The 18,090-nt window shown below is 51.9% G+C and overlaps 1 protein-coding gene across 3 annotated transcripts; it reads right to left on the bottom strand.

Moving 5' to 3' along the window:
• Positions 1-91: 91 nt before the first annotated feature.
• COPS7B (COP9 signalosome subunit 7B) lies at positions 92-16,514 on the bottom strand (the record flags this gene model as incomplete). Of its 3 annotated transcripts, none has more annotated exons than XM_084229432.1 (6): positions 92-250; positions 6,386-6,491; positions 8,442-8,644; positions 10,262-10,350; positions 12,839-12,914; positions 16,344-16,514. In XM_084229432.1, the coding sequence occupies 6 exons, from the start codon at positions 16,503-16,505 to the stop codon at positions 92-94; spliced, it is 795 nt and encodes a 264-aa protein (XP_084085558.1). The 3 variants fall into 3 exon arrangements, with proteins under 3 accessions (XP_084085558.1, XP_084085556.1, XP_084085557.1); XM_084229430.1 differs by having other exon boundaries at positions 12,830-12,914; positions 16,344-16,505; XM_084229431.1 differs by lacking the exons at positions 10,262-10,350; positions 12,839-12,914 and having other exon boundaries at positions 16,344-16,505.
• Between the last annotated feature and the right edge of the window lie 1,576 nt (positions 16,515-18,090).

Raw genomic sequence — 18,090 nt, 5'->3', positions numbered from 1 at the left:
ACTCACTGCAGGTAGAGAGGGAGGAAACGGGCCCTGGTGTCCTCTCCCCACCTGACCCAGGCCTGGTGAGCGCCAGCTGCCCCAGCCAGCCCTAGTGGCGGCTGGAGACCAGACCTTTCACTTTGGACATCTTCTTGGTGGGCTGCCTCTGCTCAGCGTGGGGCGGGCACTCCCGCTCAGCCAACTGTTGCTCCATCTCCTGAGCCGAGGACGAAGCGGTGGCTTTGAGTGTCTTCTTGATGTTGGTCACCTGGAGGAGACACAATGGGTGTGTCAGCCTGTAAGCACTGGAAATTCAGCAAACCTGCTCTCGCCAGAGTGAGAACCATCTGGGGAAGGAACCAGAATCTTCTGTTAGACTAAGACCCCCAGTCAAACCTGGAAACAAGACAAATGTCTGCCCACAAGGGAACTGACGAACGTGTGATACGTTCAGACAATGGGCTGTACCTCGGCAATAAGAATCAACCACCGATAATTCTTCATGCAAACAGATGAGGAAAAGAGAAGAAAAGCTGAGTTATGGCCAGAAACAAGCCGGGGCAACTCCTGGGGGAGGCGCGGCGGCGAGCCCAGCAGACTGCGGGACAGCGCGTGCTTGTTTGCCGGCCCAAGGCAAAGGCGAGCGAACCGTCTGACAGAGGCACAGGGCCGAAGGAGCGAGAAAGCCGGGCGTTCGTGGCCCTGGGAAGAGAAAGGGTGACCCAAGATTCCCTCCTCCGCCAGCGGCTGTTTAGACATGAAGCCACAGGAACCTTCACAAGAGCTTCGGGAACACGGCTCCACAGGCCCTTCCTGAATGAAGAGTTGGAGGGTGAGCCTCAGACGAGCCAGAGCGCGAGCGCGCGCACGCACGCCACCGAAGGCCTGGCCAGCGCCAGCGCACCCCGCCATCCGCACTTCCTCCCAGTCCAGAGGGGCTCAGGCCGCTCCCGCGTCCCCGGGACACTCAGCCACCGAAGTCAGTTCCCAGTTTGCTTTCACTTGTGTGTGGCGCTCCTTGAACGGCTTCCCATGTGGGCCCTGACATTCCGCCGTGAACACCTACGGAGGGCGTCTTCCAAGGGGTGAACTTCCCAGATCACAGGGTTGGCACAGTTTAAATGTTAATAACCCCTCACGTCGCCTTCCAAAAAGCGGCTCTCGACGTGGCCATCACCGACCGCCCCACACCTGCCCGACACACGTTCCCCCACCAGCCCTACTGTCTTTTCTACCGTTGCCCTTCAGCCGGCTGAGAGGAAGAAAAGCAAAAGAGGAAGCCATACTTCAAAATCAGTAGGAAGGAGAGAAAGCTGAGGCGGGCACATGGGCTGGTGAGAAAGTAAAGAGGTTTCCACGTTCTCAGGGATGGAGGGCGCAGGGGGCTGTCAGGGTTTTATTAAAAGAAAGACAGGAAAGCACTTTTCTTCATTCGTCTGGGCTCACGGTGCCATTTAACAACCTACTTCCTTGGTGCAATAATCTTTATTAAAAACCAGCTAATACTATCGCTTCTAGTCATTTCCATGTTCCTTCTTTTACTGGACCTGTCATTTCACACAGCTGAGGGTTACTGACAGGGCGGTCACCCCGCAGGAATGAGGACGAGGCACCGAATCAATCCCCAAGGGAAGGTTTCCTTCCGACCGCTCCTCCCGTGTTTCTGTGCGTCCGCAGGCCCAGCAGACAGCAAAGGTGGGCACCGTGCTTTAGCGTGGCCTTCGTGGGTTGGGCTAGCTCTGGAGTCAAACATAGTGGGGAAGTCTGGGTGCAGGCTCCACCCTGGGGCACAGCCACCCCAGCACCCACTCACAAAGTCAGGGCTTCCTGTCGGCCTCTCAACGGCGACCATCTCGATAGACCTGGGCGACTTGCTATTTGACTCTCTTGCTCACCCCACCCCCACCCCTCCCAAGTTCGGCACTTCAAGCTTCACACAGTTTGGTTCGTAACAGGAAACCCTAGGGTCCTGTCCCAGTTCCTGAGGGCACCTGCCCCGTCCCGACCTCCATCCACAGAAGGCCCCTGCTCCCCACCTGGAGCACCCTGCTCCCCACCGTGGGAACATAGGCTCCCCATCACCACGTGGTCACTCCAGGCTACTCTGAAAGTCTGTGATTCAGGATCCTGTCAAAAACTTTTGACCCCAGGGCCTCCCCGGTGGCGCAGCGGTTGAGCGCTGGGTTGCGAAGCTGCCCGCAGCCTCTGCAGCGCTGGTTCGATCCCCGGCTGCTCCCCGGCCACCGGAGGAGGGTCCCACATGGCTTCCTGCTGCTCGCTGCTCCCCTCAGCAGTGTGCTTCGGTCCTTCTGCCTGTTCTGCTCCCTGCTCTGGCTCTGGTGAATTCTCTCACCTTCCCACGCTTCTGACTGTACCCAGTGCTTGTATAAATAAATAAATAAATCTAAAAAAATTTTGAAAAACAAAAAAACTTTTGACCCAAAGGAGCGACACAGCCCTCCCCGACACTCAATGCTGGTCTCCGGCCGTGTCCTCTCGCACAGTGAGTCAGCACCCCAGCACCCAGGACAGAAACAAGGCTCACCTCACAGAACAACTGGTTCTTTCTCCATTTCTGAAACACCACCTCAGATGCTGTACGTCCTCTCCCACCTGATGCTGCAGTCATTGCCTTCCTGCCTGTCCTGCACCCCGTCAGCCCGGTGCACCTCCCCTTCGGCTACTCCTGCTCCTACCTGGAGAGCCAGCACCTCCCCTGCCCTGACCCGCCCATGCCACAGCCTCCCTCAACCTGCCCTGACCAGCCCGGCAGGTCCTCCACCTTGACAGATGTCCTCAGCGCTGTCTCCGGTGCCCACGCAAGCCTGATGAGGAGTGCGGCCTGCAGTCGTCCTTATCACTCCAGGGCCAAACGCAAACCCCCAGGAAAGAGAACTTCCTGAGCAAGTGTCCTTAGCTTAAGGTCCCTGTACCCCCAATGAAGTCTCGGCCTGCACAGCCCGGGGCCAGGGCCCTCCCACCTCTACTGCAGAGACAGGCCCCGCTCAAGTCAGTTCGACACCAGCGTTTACACACACAGCCAAGCCAAGGACAACCGTCATGGCTGAGGTGCAGGAAGCGGCGAGCAGTTTCTTCCACCAGCCGGCAGGTCCAACTGAAAATGGCTTCTTCTGGGAGCCAAGGGTGGCCACCCAGGGGAGTCCACCAATTCAACTTGCTTCAGCCTCGCGCTTCAGGCCTTACAGCTGATTCCTCTTGCACAGAGCCATGCCCGAGATGAGACAAGTACCCCCAACGTCCTGTCTTCCTCAGCCTACGTGTCTTGGTCCCTTCCAGTTTTCCTTCTCAAGTGGCCTGGCCTGCAGGCCACCCCCTTTACCCCAGATGACCTGGAATTTGTCAAGCTCTTCAAAATACGGGCCTGAGGAACTTTCAGATGGAACTGCCCCTGACAGAACTGCAGGCCAGGCCTATCAGAGGCCTTAAATATCCAGGCAAAAGGAGAGAAAAGTTTCTTGGGCAGGAAAATCTCACTGGGGAGCAAAGCCAGGGGCCAACAGGAAGTACGGAGCACAGCTGGAGACATCCGACAAGGAGACGGGCCCTGCCACTGTGCGCTGCGCGGGGCTGACAGCCGGCTGATCTCGGGCTCGCCACTAACTCAGCACAGGGGATTTTCCACTTCATGGAAAACAATGATGCTTTAGTACCCGCACGACTGAGACACCTATTTTGTAGCTGTAGTGAGAGCTTCATATTAACATTCCACAGAACATCAGGTATCAGCTCATCCTAACACAAACAAAAATACACTCCACAGTCACATCCACAGAAGACTCGCTTTATGCTGCTTCAATTCATCACAAGCTCCCCTCCAGCGTCCTTGCTCAGAGAGAATGAAAAGCTAATACTACTTCTATTTCAGCTCCCTCACAGAGCGAGGTGTGCAACTAATTAATACGTGCTATTTTTGTGAAAGGCTAACAGGAGAGAACATTCTCAGGCAGTCTGTGATGGGGCCAACTGCACTAAGAGGGAAGGCAGTAGAAGCTACAATTCACCAGAAGAAAGTGGTGCTTAAAAGATTTTGGTGGAAAAACATCAAGTTTTTCCCTCTAAAAGCAAGCCTAACTCTAGGGAAAAATAAAGATTACCAACCCAGTAGAGAAAATGACCCAAAAAGTTAGGTCAAGAGTAACAGAACCATAATCCAAGCAGAACATGCAGAATAACCCTCTGCTCCTTGCAGCTCTGTTTAGTGCGTCCCGTCCACGTGCCTGCAGCCCGGAGTGGCCAGGCCATGCAGCTGCTGGTCAGGGCTGACCGAGCTCCCTCCCTTCTCACACTGGCTGTTCCAAATTTTCTAGGAATTATTAAGTCAGGAGATTGTTTGGGTGGTAGGGGTGGCCTTTACCTCCCCCACAAATTTCTTTCTTCTTTTTTTTACATTTGGAAAGAACAGGTTTATCAGGAAAAGGAAAAAATGGAAAGGGGGGGGGGGCACATGCCCAGACACAGGCGGGCGAGAGCAAATTTTCTTCCAAATTGAAGTAAATCCTTAGCGCCACCTGGTGGCAGCAGTAGGTCCTGCCGGCAGAGGCAGCCCCGTTCGCCAACAAGGAACGGGCCTCCGATGCAAGCCTGGGACTCTGGCTCTTTAGTTTTTTAAATAAGCACAATTTAAAGAGTCCACATTGTTGTGTAATTATTGGATGTGCTTCTCAGCGTGCCTCAACATTAGCCAGGAGTCCAAAGCGCCGCTGCTTATGCCCACCTTCTCTGAGCAGGTACCACCTGTCACAGAAACAAACTTGAACCATTCACAACTCTGCAACTGCTACCCCCCACCTCCGCCAGCGCCCACAAGGCCAGCCCACCACCTAGCACACGGCAGTCTAGACACTGAGGCAGGCAGAGGTGACCGGCTCCTTCCAGGTGACTACGTTAAGGAGTTGGCTTCACAAAAGCTGCCCGGGTCAGTCAGGAACATTTCACCCCAAACCTCACTAGTTTCCATGATTTGACTTACAGGGAAGCACCAGTGCAGAGGAGCAAGTGGGCGCCCTTCCTACACCGCACAGGAATGCATCCCAGGTCAGAGAGGGGCCGCAACACTCAGGGGGATGATCGGGCACCTTAGGAGACGTGCACTGGGCTCTTTGTTAACGCTAAGTAATTAAACGTAGTTCAGACTTCTCTTTTTTGTGCACAGACGTCTTGTGGCAGGTGTAGGCCCCTCAGCAAGAGAAAGGAGCGACTTGCCCCACCAGGCTGAGTCCAAATCTAATCGTGGCACACGAGAGACAGACGGAACACATGCAAATCCAGTACGACTGCACGTATCTGAAGTCCCAGAAAATGCAAATTAATCTATAGTGACAGAAAGCAAACCGGGAACCCATGGTCGTTCACACTTCTGTGACTGGAAGATTAAAAGTGACTGAACGCCAGACTGAACATCCAAGTGGGGGTGGATTTCCACAGTGTGTGCAGCCAATAAGTTCACTCCAGTCTGTGAAGAGCTGGGTCCAGCAGCCCAACACTTACAGGTGTGCTGAAACAGCTCCACAAACATGTGCCCACCTGCGTGGGGTTGGCGTGGAGCCAGGACCTGCTCCGATGGGCTAACGACCACATAGGCACTATTTTCAAGGAGCACATATTACAGTCGGGGAAATCTCCAAATTCCCAAGTCCCCCCACTTTGAAAGACACGTCTATTCTATGTCCTCAGCTACTCCGGCCTCACCCTGCCGCAGCCCTGTGGACGCCCGACTGACGGAATCCAGTCAATACCGTCAGTGCCTGACACCCTGTCGGGTTAGTCCCAAATGGCTAACATTTTGATCTCCAGGGCTGCAGACACACCGAGGTCACGTCACAGGTGTCTGGGCTACAGGCACCCCACACACCCCCGGTAACTCAGAGGCTGGAGCCTGTGTCCCGCCGAAGGTGAAACGTGTCTTTGAACATCAGGTGACACCAACAATCACAACCACACACTTTCACCGTCACTTGCATTTCATCCCAATTCCTTCCCTTTTTTCAGCATAAACTTGATCATGAATTTCAAAGGTAAAAATAGGTAAATGTGCCGTTTAGAGGAAAATGAACACTGGGCACCTCCCACTCAAAAAAGTGGAGCAGAAGCAAGGCCTGGAAAGCCCCTTCACCCCTGCCCAACTGCACCCCTCCTGCCACCCGCCATGGTCACTGCCCTCCCCGCCTGTGAGGTCCACCCCGACCTCTGTTCCTTGCCCGGCAGCTGCAAAGTGCAAATGTTCTGAGGAACCACAGCCTCTGAGGACCAGGACTCAGGGGCCGTGTCACTCGTGTGTCCCCAGCACCCAGCCCAGCGCCAGCTGGTTTTCGCTACACCAAGGCTCACGAGACAAGGAACATACAGGGATGCCCTGAGAAGGAACAGGCGTTCCCGTCCTTACCTCAGCCTCTACCTGCTGCTGCGTGCGGCTGTGGTTCTCCTTGTACTGGTTGGCTCTCAGAACTTGCTGCTCGATGCCTAGCAGGACCGCCTCGCAGCCGTCACACCTACAGAGGACACAGCCAGGCCTGAGCCGCAAAGGCCTGGGAGCTCCCTCCGCCTCCGAGAGCCCTCCCCACCGCTCGCGGGCACCACGGGGAGTAAGCGCGGCTCTCGCCCCTCTGCTCCTGCCCAAATGCGCTCCTGAACACACAACGCTGGGCACGTGGAGACGACCACGGGGATGCGGGGTGGTTTCTGAGAAAACAGCTTCAATATCCAGGCTTGGTCTCCCGTGGAAAGTTTTACGAATGAGATTAGAGGCGGCAGGAAGGACTTCACATGTGACACTGATGAATCATCTCAACAGAAAGTGGTTGTTTCCCAAAAGCGTCCTACTCTGGAGGCTGCGCCTTTCCTCCTGACTGCCAGCCCCCTCGTTGTTCCCTTTCCCCCGCTTCTTACTCTGAAATAGTTAAAACCTAAAGTTGAAAGAAGAGCACCTGAGCGCCCAGGGTCCCACAGGGTCAGGGTGAGCGTCCCCGCCCCAGGCACTGCTCTCCTCACCACGGCTCTCCAGCTAAGTCTCCCGCCTCACGTGAGTGTGAGCCATCTCCCTAGTGACCGTCCCGGACAGGGGGCTCGGATGGCACTTCCGGTGCGAAGCGTGGAATCAAGACAAGGGGCAAGCGCTGTGGCAGTGACCTCCAAGAAACAGGAATGAGCAACCCGCCTGAGAGGGAGTGGCAGCGAGGCCTTTCAGGCCAGCCCACTTTCATGTTAGAGCTAGTTGATCGTTTATCCCATTTATTCTGAGTTAACAGTTTTACAATGTTTTGACCTGTGTGAAAGATATCATAAAGGGAAGAAGTTTGGGGACACCCTTGAGGCAGAACTAGCAGTGAAGGGTGGGCAGCACATGCCCTGAGGCCAAGTGGCTGAAGTGAGAGAAACTCCAAGGGGCACTGGACCTCAGGAGGTCAAAGCTAGGCACCTCATCTTTGAATATACTCCCCTCGGGGTAAGCCAGAGATTCGGTATGTTTGAGGGAAAACAATTTCCCGACCCTTCTGCTTCCTGACCTGCCATGTGCCTGCTGGAATGTACGCAGTGTGCCCCACCCCCAGTGACACACTAACCCTGGCCCTGCTTCAAAACTCAGCTAAAGTCATCTCTCTAAACTAAACCTTTCTGGTTTTATTTGTGTATGTATGTGTGTAGAAGAGCTGGGGTACAGGCCAGAGGTGCAGGGGTGAGAGAATTCACCAGAGACAGAGTGGGGAGAGAACAGACTGAAATACACTGCTGAGGGGAGCAGTGGGCAGACAGGAGAGGTCTGCTGCGCCATGGCCCAGGATTGAACTGAGGCTGTAGCATTGATAGTGCTGAGATTTAACCCCTAGGCCACCAAGGTGACCCACTTCTGGTTTTTAAAACCCCAGAGCATTTAAATAACTCCATACAACAGGCGACATCACGGTTCACAGGATGCAGGTTGTAAACTCTCCATGAAAACAGAGCTGTGCAAATGTCCCACTCCTTTTTCTACATCAAGATAGAGCTGTGGAATGTTCTGTGTTCCCATGCGGAACAAGCCACCCCTTGCCTTCAGTATCCTCGCAGTGTCTCACCCGCACCAGCCCAACATGTTCCTGACGCTCAGTGCGGGGTCTCTCACCCAGACTCTGGCAACGTGAGCTTCCTGAGCCTGCCCAAACCCCGAGGCTGAGTTTGGGTCAGTGTCACACAGCTGTTTCCGAGGATCCGCCAGCCAGCCCTGGGCACTGCAGAGCCTATTGTCAAGCTGCCCCCGCTGCTCAAGAACAAAACTGCCCCGCCGGCACCGGGCCGCCTGACGTGGTCCCGGGCCACACAGTAGCGGTCACAAGCACGGCGCATTCTGGCTAAGCGTCCCAAGGCCCAGCTCCCAGGTTGTTCAAGGTAACACCTGGAGAGCACAGTCTCCAAGCGAGGCACGACAGGCAGCCAGACAGCCCCGTCCCTCCTTTTAGTCTCACCACTCGTGCAAGGTCTTGACAATGTTGTTGATATCCTTCTTCCGGATGTCACGGCCGATGCAGAAATCCACTTCCAGCAGCTGGTTTCGCTGGTCCAGCTTGCCCTGGATGATGTCAGTGTAGACAGCCTCAATGATGAGATCCTCCAGCTCCCGGAGATTGCGCATCTCCAAGTCCTTCAGCAGCACTGAGTAGGGGATACACTGCAGAGAAGGTCACGAGTTTACAAAGTGCCCTGGCAAGCACTAACGGAAGGCAGGCATCACCACGGGGCCAACGGCTATATCAGGGCTCCGGGAAACATGGATAATTATTAACATCTCTGGCAATGAGAGAAGGCTGGCGAATCCAAACAAGACCCGCAGCCTCTAGGAATGTGTCCTCCTCTGCCTCCTGGATTTTACTCAGCCTTCAGTTTTCACGCTCTGAACCATACTCTGAGACTGAGCCTCCTTCCCAAGGAGAAAGGGAAATACTCAGCCTCTGCCACTCTGCCACCTCTGGAAGCTCACGGAATACAAAAAAATGCTAGATCATCAAACTCCAATCCGAGACACTACGGTACGGAGGAGTGGCTACCTGCTCGGCAGAGCACAGGTGAAAGACTTACAGGCAAACGCCTCCACCTACAGATGGGTTCAGGTCAATCTGCAGTTCATGTTTCCTCAGACTCATAACCAACATCAATTCCCCCATCAATCAGCCTTTATTGGGCAACACCAACATTCTGCATTTATCCAACACAGCCAGATATCAAAATAACAGGTTTTCTGCAAACCCGTGGATATGTCACTATTGGCCTGGAAATTTACACAGCAATGGACTCTGCAGAGACAGGAGGAAGCTGCAGCTGAGAAGAGTAACAGCGAACAAACCCAGGGGGGGTTTCTGCAACGGCCTGGGCAGCAGGGGAGATCACAAGGACAGGCCACAGCAGTGAGGGCCTGTCTTTGCTACACTTGAAAAGTTGCCAATCAGGCCAAGAAAAAGGCCAGGTCCTCATTTCCTAACATTAGGCCACCCACCCCAAGTGCCAGGCTGAGGCACAGAAGTTGATGATTAAACCAGGTAAAATTCAGGCACTGAAATGGCAAGCCACAAATGAATATATAACTCTCAAGCTCATCACAGAGGGAACATGCAAAAAGCAAACTTTTTGAAAGGCACAACCCTTCAAACACTTAGCTCCTTAGTCTAGAATGAGGCAGCGAGCCCAACCACCCATAAATAACTGAGTCTGGATCTTCTTTGCCAGTGGTTACGAGCAGCAGGCTGCAGGCTCCTTCTACACCAAGTGGGGCATAGGGCCAGGGGTATGGGGGACTGGTATCGTACCTAGGGTTAGGGTCTAAACTGAGCATGTAAGAAAACAATTCTGATTAGCATAATTAAGCTTGAAAACCCCAAGAAGGTGGCATATTAAAAAATCTACCTCTCCATAAGTCCCAACAGCAAGCTTTTCCTCTGTTGTTGCACCGTCCTCTGTGCACGGAGCGACAGAAGTGGTGAGCGAGCTGCAAAGGCTTGCTGTTCGGAAAACCCCGAGCCTGGCAGGACGGTCCCAGCACGAGCACGTGAGCGCCGCGGCGTGCCAGAACGGAGGCCCGCTGACTCACAGCGCTCCCGGGCACTCTTCTGAACGGAAGGGTGAGTAATTGTCTACATTATTGTAATTGTTATCTTTGTCTCTTTTATCCTTTGCCAAGCATATTGTATTTATGATGTGACTTGACTGCCTGTAGCTGGGAGTTCCCGCCCTGATGCCCTCGAGATACCAGCCCCAGGGAAGGGAGCAAGACAAGAAAAGGTCCAGGACTTACCTTCATTCTAGATGCCAAGCTCACAATGGTGAGGTGTTTCAGCTTGTTCTGTTGTGCTGTGCTCAATTCAGGCAGGCTCTCCTTGTTGGCTGTTCAGTCCCACCCACCACAAAAATCAAGACACAAAATAAAATTAGGATTTCTTTATGCAATAAGCTCCCAAGCCCCCACATCACAGCCACCTCTGAATCACCGTGACTCAGCATTTAGTCACTAGGCAAGTGTTGCACAAGCACCTCCCATCTGCTTCAGACAACCATGTGCCTGCGAAGACTCAGGCTCTGCACACAGCACTGAGCCTAGGCTCCTGAAAAGCCAGGCAGAAAAGCACAAAGCAACATGACAACTAGCTAAACGGATACTATCTGTGCCTCTGTGACTGTCCGCCAGGCTGAACACACCCTTGCCGAGCCTCCGTTCTGTGCAGGGCCCTGTCGGAAGTGACTGGGAGGGGCCCAAGGATGACAACGGGACTGGGGCTGCGGTACTATGTGCTCTGGGGTCACCAACCACTGGGGCTGCACGACTCCAGGGCCCTGGACTTGTCCTCAGTGTCATAATCAGACGTTTCAACAACTACAAATGCAAGACAGAAGGTACCAGAAAGGTGCAAATGAACAGGAGAGAGCCAAAGGTGGCGGAGAGGGGGAAGCAGCAAGGGAGAGGGGGGAGAGCAGGGAAAGGAGGGGAGGAGAGAGCACAGGCGCGCACAGTCACACTGGGGATGGGCAGAGAGGCAAAGAACAGAGCCGGAAGGGCCTTGAAGGACGGGAAATTTAGTAGTGACAACAGCAGCAACAGCTGGAGCCACAAGGTATGTGACCGGCAAGCCTGACTTCGTGCAGACACGCAGATACGCACACACACAGCGAGGCCTCACAACCACCCCACGAGAGAGGTTCCATACGTCTTCAGTCCCTTCTCCACAGCCTGGATTTGGACGGTGAAACTGCCTCGCTGTCTTGAGCATGCTGCTGCAGCTCAGTGGGAGGCAGTTCCTGCCCCATTTAATATGCAAGGATTCTGCTGCGAATTGAGTGTGTGTGACCACAGGGCTGCCCACATCCCTCAAGGGCGCTACCTAAAAAGGGGTACATGTCATATTACATTTTTAAAGTCCCCCAAGTACTAAATTCTGGAACATATAGCCCCAGAAGTGCAAGGAAGATATGGTACACCTGCACTGTTACTTCCATTTTATTGATGAGGAAACTTAGGCACAGAAGATTATTAAATTTGCCAAAGGACATGACTAGTGGTGGTGGAGCTGGAAATAGGGTGCTGGCTATCTGGCTCCAGGGTTGGTGCAAAGCCTCCTCTTTGGTGAGGAAGAAAGTAGAGGACACACTTGTTGGACGAAAGCAAAAGTCAGAAAAAGGGGCAAGTGGGAAACTGTCCAGTCCAGCAGCAGCCGAGAGCAAGCAAAAGTGACCAGCAGGAAGCAGGGACATCAGGGGTTCAGCAGCGGAGGCCCTGAACACCTCTAAAGCAAACAACCAGGCTCTGTGAGACCGCTACGGTAAACCAGGGAGGCCAGGCAAAGAAGGTGTGTGGCAGCAAGTCAGCCTCATTCCTGTTATTTAAGTTTCTAATTAAAAATGACTCAAATGACCTACAAAGAAAATGGATTAAGAAGATTATAGAATATTAAGTTACAGAACATTACAAATGACAATAAAGCCTTCAAACATGGATAAATGCCTATGAAATGAGTGAAGGAAGCAAGAGATGAAATAGGGAACACAACTGAGTCACACGCCTGCACACACGAAATGGCAGAGGGGGCACCGTCACGCTGATGGTGGTGCGGTCGCGCTGTGACTAGGAGGGATTCTCCCATTTTCCAAATTTTCTTCAATATGGTAATGCTATCTTGCTATTAAGTGCTCAAACGCTTTACAAGGGGGGACTGACATTTTGCAATACTCGCGTGCTCTGCAAACGTCGGTCCTCAAGACGTTCATTTGGAAAGGAAACAAGGACTGTTCTCATGGGCCAACATAAAGAAGCGCCCGTTGTACCCACTGGGAAGTAAAAGGTGAGGGGAACATCTTCCTGTGAGGTCAGCGACAGAGCCCAGTAATTCAGCACCAGCCAGGTCATGTGTCCCGCCAGGTCTCAGCCAGACCTCGGTGAAGGCAATACAGTAAAGAAATTTCTAAAGGGGAGGGCTCCCTGGTGGCACAAGGGGTTAAGTCACAGCACCATGAAGCTATCGGCAACCACTGCAGCACAAGTTCAATCCCCGACCAGGGAGCTACCCACATGGCACAGCAGACCTCTCCTATCTCCCCACTGCTCTCCTCAGCAGTGTGTTTCAGTAGATCTGCCTGTTCTGCTCCCTGCTTAGTCTCTGGTGACTCCTCTCTCTCTCTCTCTCTCTCTCTCTCTCTCTCTCTCTCTCTCTCTCTCTCTCTCTCTCTCCTCTCCCCCCCTCTCTCTCACTCACTCTCTCACACACACACACACACACACACGCACCTCTGGCCTAAACCCCACCCAGTTCTTGTATGCATAAATAAAACAAAAATAAATCTTTGGAAAAAAAAGAATCCTAAAGGGTCTGACCCAACTTACCTAGGTAATCTGGGTATGTCCCGTAGGCAAACAGGTTCAGCAACTGCAAATAAGCAGCATTCGCGCCTTCTGCAAGCTGAGGAGGCAAAAAAACAGTTCACAGACCCAGCTGCAGGGCTCAGGCAGAGGGTGGTTCACACTGTTTTATGAGGAGGTACCTGAGGTCCCTTCCAATTTTTTGATTGGGGAAAAACATAAAAATAGTAAGGCCTCAAATTTAGCTTTTCTCAGGAATACCTGTTGTATACTCCACCTAGCATGCCCACACACACGCACACAAAGCAGTACCAGAGGCAGCTCAAACCTTGTTGGGAGTCCCCTGGCAGTAAGACGAAGGCTGGAGCAGCTTTGTCTACACCGAGCTTGGCAGGTGCCACACAAGCTGCCACGCATCCAAGCCCAAGGAAATCCAGGGCTGGTTTCAAGTCCCAGGACAATACATGGACCACAGATGCTGGGAGGTGAGAACAAGATGTGCCAGAGCGCCAGGCTAGGGCAGGAAGCAGGACATCGCTGCCCTACGTCCAAGTTTTCATTAAAAGGACTTACTCCTCGTGGACACTAGCAGCAAAGTGCCGTCCGTAGAAGGAACAGAAGGGAACTGCTCTGCTGCGCCGTCCGCCGCGCCCACTAGGTGCTTCTCTTCCAAACACTGACCCATTTCTCTAATTTACCAAGCCCAGTAAACTCTAGACAGGAATACAACGTAGTATGCAGTGGACACCAATGGTAACCCCACCCAACCTCACCCATCTTTTTAAAAAAGGCTCCCAGAGGGCCTCCCCGGTGGCGCAGCGGTTGAGCTCTGGGTTGCGAAGCTGCCCGCAGCCTCTGCACCGGTTCGCTCCCCGGCTGCTCTCCGGCCACCGAAGGAGGGTCCCACATGGCACGCAGGCCTCTCCTGCCGCCCGCTGCTCCCCTCAGCAGTGTACTTGGGTCCCTCTGCTTGCTCTGCTCCCTGCTCTGGCTCTGTGAATTCTCTCACCCTCCCGCGCTTCTGACTGTACCCAGTGCTTGTATAAATAAATAAATCTTTTAAAAAAAAAAAGGCTCCCAGAACTGCATCCAAAATTTCCAAGCGCAAAAAGGCAGAAAGGCTTATTCCCAGCCCACACACAGGGAAGGGCAAGCTGAAGGCACATTGGCGTCCTAATGCCACTCTCTTCTAGGGTGGTCAGGAGCCCCCCGAGGTCCTGAACCACAGGCGGAAGAGACCACCAACTGTGGGCCACTTTTCAGGGAAGAAACCACGACATTGAGTGAGACAGACTCCGTGTTGCTCCCTGGCGGCCTCTCCAGGACTCCTGTGGGCCGACATCAGTGAGGTCTTTCTCGTTTTGGCTTTCATCCTTCTCCTCTTCACCAGTCTCCAGAGGTGCAACCACCTGGCAGGTTAATTCAGGCCTTTCATAAACCTGGCAGGGACCACCCTGGGCTATCTCTTCTGCTGAAAACTGATGCGAGATCCAGCCATGAAGATGTGCACATTAACACTAAAAGAAAGAAGCCAATCTGCAAAGGCAACGCACTGTATTATCCCAGCTATGATGTTCCAGAAAAGTCAAAACTGTGAACAGTACAAAGATCAATGGTTGCCAGGAATTAAAGGGGAGGAACAAACAGGCAGAGCAGTGGGTTTCTAGGTGCAGTGGAACTACTGTGCGCGGCGCTGCAATGGCGGGCTCATGCCATCACACTCACGGCCAACACTGAGCACGAAGATGAACGTGAGCTACAGTCTTCAGGTGACGAGTCAACACAGGTTCCAGCCTGGCGGGCGACGCTCAGGGCGTGGCGCTGCGTGTGTGAGGGAAGACTAGAAATCTCCGCACCTTCCTCTCAATTCTGCTGTCTAAAAAGTGTGTATGTTCTTTTTCTTTTTAAAGGAACCTAGTTTTCCTCTATTTCCTTCATGGGATTCCTCTTCCATCTCCAGAAAGTTAAACTTTCACTGGAAGTCTTCTGAGCGTCATGCTGTATGAGGAGGTCTAAGGAAACAGGGATGGCTACCATGGCCTTCCCCTCCCTGAGCTCATAGTCTAGCAAGCAAGACTGACAATAAAAAATCACCATTAAAGAATGGAAGTGGCTGTTTCCAGCTCTCACAGAAGATGATGCCATGCGATGGCTGGGCATGGGGACCCGCTCCAGGTCCTGATCAAGAGGAACACGCAGCTGCATGGCAGCGAGCCCCACAGCCTGAATGCTGCAACTCCTGCTGCTGTGAGGGACTGACCACAAGGCCGAGGGCATACCTGCAGTCAAAGACAAGGGTGCCCAGTGGTCATGAAGCACAGAACTAGACTCCCATCACCTAGAGCGCCTGGGCCACCTCAGCACACCATGCACAAGAGCCACAAGAACCAGAACAGCCAGGATCCACTGCAGTGGCCACCACAGAGCCAGCACCATCCAGGGAGGCCCAAAAGCAGCCATAACAGTGCAAAAGATGCCAATACCAGCCAAGAACTCCCTAGCACGGCCCTCAGAGTAATAAAGACGTCACCAGACTTGTCTGTCAGTCAATGAAAAAGTATCAGTAAGTGCTCGGGCCTCCCTGGTGGCGCAAGGGGTTAACCTATGAAGCTATCCGTAGCCACTGCAGCACGAGTTCAATCCCAGGCCAGGGAGCTACCCACATGGTGCAGCAGACCTCTCCTGCCTCACCTACTGCTCCCCTCAGCAGTGGATTTCAGTCAATCCACTTGTTCTGTTCCCCACTGTGTCTCTTTTGAATCCTCTCACCCTCCACACCTCTGGCCTGTACCCCAGTTCTTATATGCATAAATAAATAAATCTTAAAAAAATGAGTAAGTGCTCAAAGTCAATCAATATAAAGTGCCATTCAATTAATATAAAACAATCTGAAGTAGGAAGCAGAGGTTGAAAGTAGAGACTGCTTCACGCCTCTGTGTCCCACCTGGTCATTCGTCACTGATCTTCTCATTTTTAAAGTATAACCATCAAAACTTGATGACCAAGATTTTAATAACAACAAGCAAACACAGCAAAAAGAACTACTTCCCAACTTTCCACATTACATCATTTACACATCCACACTAGCACGAGATCGCTTTTTTCCACAGGAACGATACATTCTCCACCTGGGCCTCTCATGTTCAACAGCAATCATTTCCTGCCATGGTTACACATGACCAACTTTCCTTGCTCGTATTTCCACCAGAGGCCACTAAGAATCCCTGAAATTGCCCGTAAAGCATCAGTCTATGGTTACAAGCTACTTTTCCAATTTATCAGGTTGAAAATTCAATCTTTGCTGCCCTTTTAAATTATTAGCAACCCAGTCACCTTCCATCCCCCGCTCATGTGACAACACTGACCAGAAGGCGCTCAGGACATCATCCCTCCTCTCTTCCCTACCCCGCCACTACCATCCCTCATCTCACGGGTCTATAATGTTTCAGCACTATAATGGCTGAGAAACTTGGAGAATCACAGAAAGGTTTAGAACAAAGAAGACAGAGAAACTGGAGACTTGTCTTACCTCCTGCACATTGGCCAGCTCCAACAGTTCTCCAAAGACATAAACTCCAGGAGCCTCCAAGACTTGGCTTATCAGAGCAGTGAGGGCTGAGCCACTGGTCCCTTTGGCTAGTAAAATGAACTGTTCCAGGAGGTTACTTGAGGGCTTCTGTTCACCTGCCATTCTCTGGCCTTGAGAGCTGTCCAAAAGAAAAGTGTCATGCTCATTCTTCCTTCCTCTTGGCTAAGTTCATGTGTATTTAATGCTAGATCAGACTTCAGAATGCTTTTACTTTATAATACTAGTAAAGAAAAAACAATTTCTGGGGCCAGATGCAATGACCACTTTGTGAGATGGGTAAGGTTCAACCTGAAGTTAAAGGCTTGCTGCCCTTATTCCAAGGTTTGAAACACACTGAGTAAAAGCTACTTCAACCCTGTCTGGCCCTCCTGCAAACGCAGCACCTTTTTTTTTTTTTTTTAAGATTTATTTATTTATGCATGCAAGAGCTGGGGTGTAGGCCAGAGGTGCAGGGGGGTAAGAGGATTCACAGAGACAGAGTGGGAAGCAGAACAGGCATATTGACTGAAATACACTGCTGAGATGAGCAGCGGGCAAAACAGGAGAGGTCTGCTGCACCATGGGGGTTAGCTCCCTGGCCAGGGACCAAACTCGTGCTACAGTGGTTGCCAATAGCTTCATAGTGCTGAGACTTAACCCCTTGTGCCACCAGAGAGGCCCCAAAAAAAGCAGCACCTTCTAAGCCCTTAAACCTAACCTAAAGAAATACATAAGGCGCTTCCCTGGTGGCACAGGGGTTAGAGTCTCAGCACTAAGAAGCTATCCACAGCAAATGCAACACAAGTTCGATCCTCAACCAGGGAGCTGACCCACATAGCACAGGAGACCTCTCCTGTCTCTCCCGCTGCTCCCCTCAGCAGTGTATTTCAGTAGAGCTGCCTGTTCTGTTCCCTACTCCATCTCTGATGAATACTCTCATCCCCCTGCACCTCTGGGCTACACCCCAGTTCTTGTACGCATAAATAAATCTTTTTTTAAAAAAAAGAAATACATAGGACTTTCTCAGTAGCTGTTTTATGGCCATCTAGTTAAGAAACAAAGGCTCATGTTCATAAAGAGGTGACAGGTGTAAGCACATGCAAGTAACTATAGCTCCCATGTGTTGTTAGTCACACTTACAAATCAGACAGAAAAATCAAACAAGAAAAATTTCTCATTTAAGACAAGTTGTCATTTAAGCACAGAACAAGGGGGGAAATCATCTTGAAAGATAAGCAGCAACATATTCAAACGAAAAAAATACACACTGTGTGAGTCCATGAAGAAAATCCCTTACTTGGCCTTCTTTACCAAACCTGACTTCAGAATTTGTACAGAATCTCAAGAACAAATCAAAAGATTTGAGTAAGAAATGCCAATCTGATGAAAGACAAAGGTTCCCACAGATGGTATAACCTAATTACCTACTGAGTGTAAATGAACACACACACTGCAAATCAACTCTACAGGTGTCTTGCATAAGAAAAGATGGCTCCTCCAAGAATGACACATATTGGGACAGTGTGACCAAATGAAGAGGTTTATTAGAGTGAAGCACTCAACAAGTCAAAGGAGGATTATTTGGCACAAGGGAAACTAAGTTTCTGCAGAGGCAGGCAAACAGAGTAGCGACACTCTGACAGTATTAGAAAAACAAGCATGTCACCTAAGAGTTACCTATGGAAAAAAGTGAAGCGTCAGGAAGCCA

The sequence above is a fragment of the Talpa europaea genome (genome assembly GCF_964194135.1).
Source record: "Talpa europaea genome assembly, chromosome: 1".
Classification (NCBI taxonomy): Eukaryota; Metazoa; Chordata; class Mammalia; order Eulipotyphla; family Talpidae; genus Talpa; species Talpa europaea.
The sequence above is the reverse complement of the archived record's forward strand: the minus strand, read 5'-3'. Positions and strand labels throughout refer to the sequence as shown.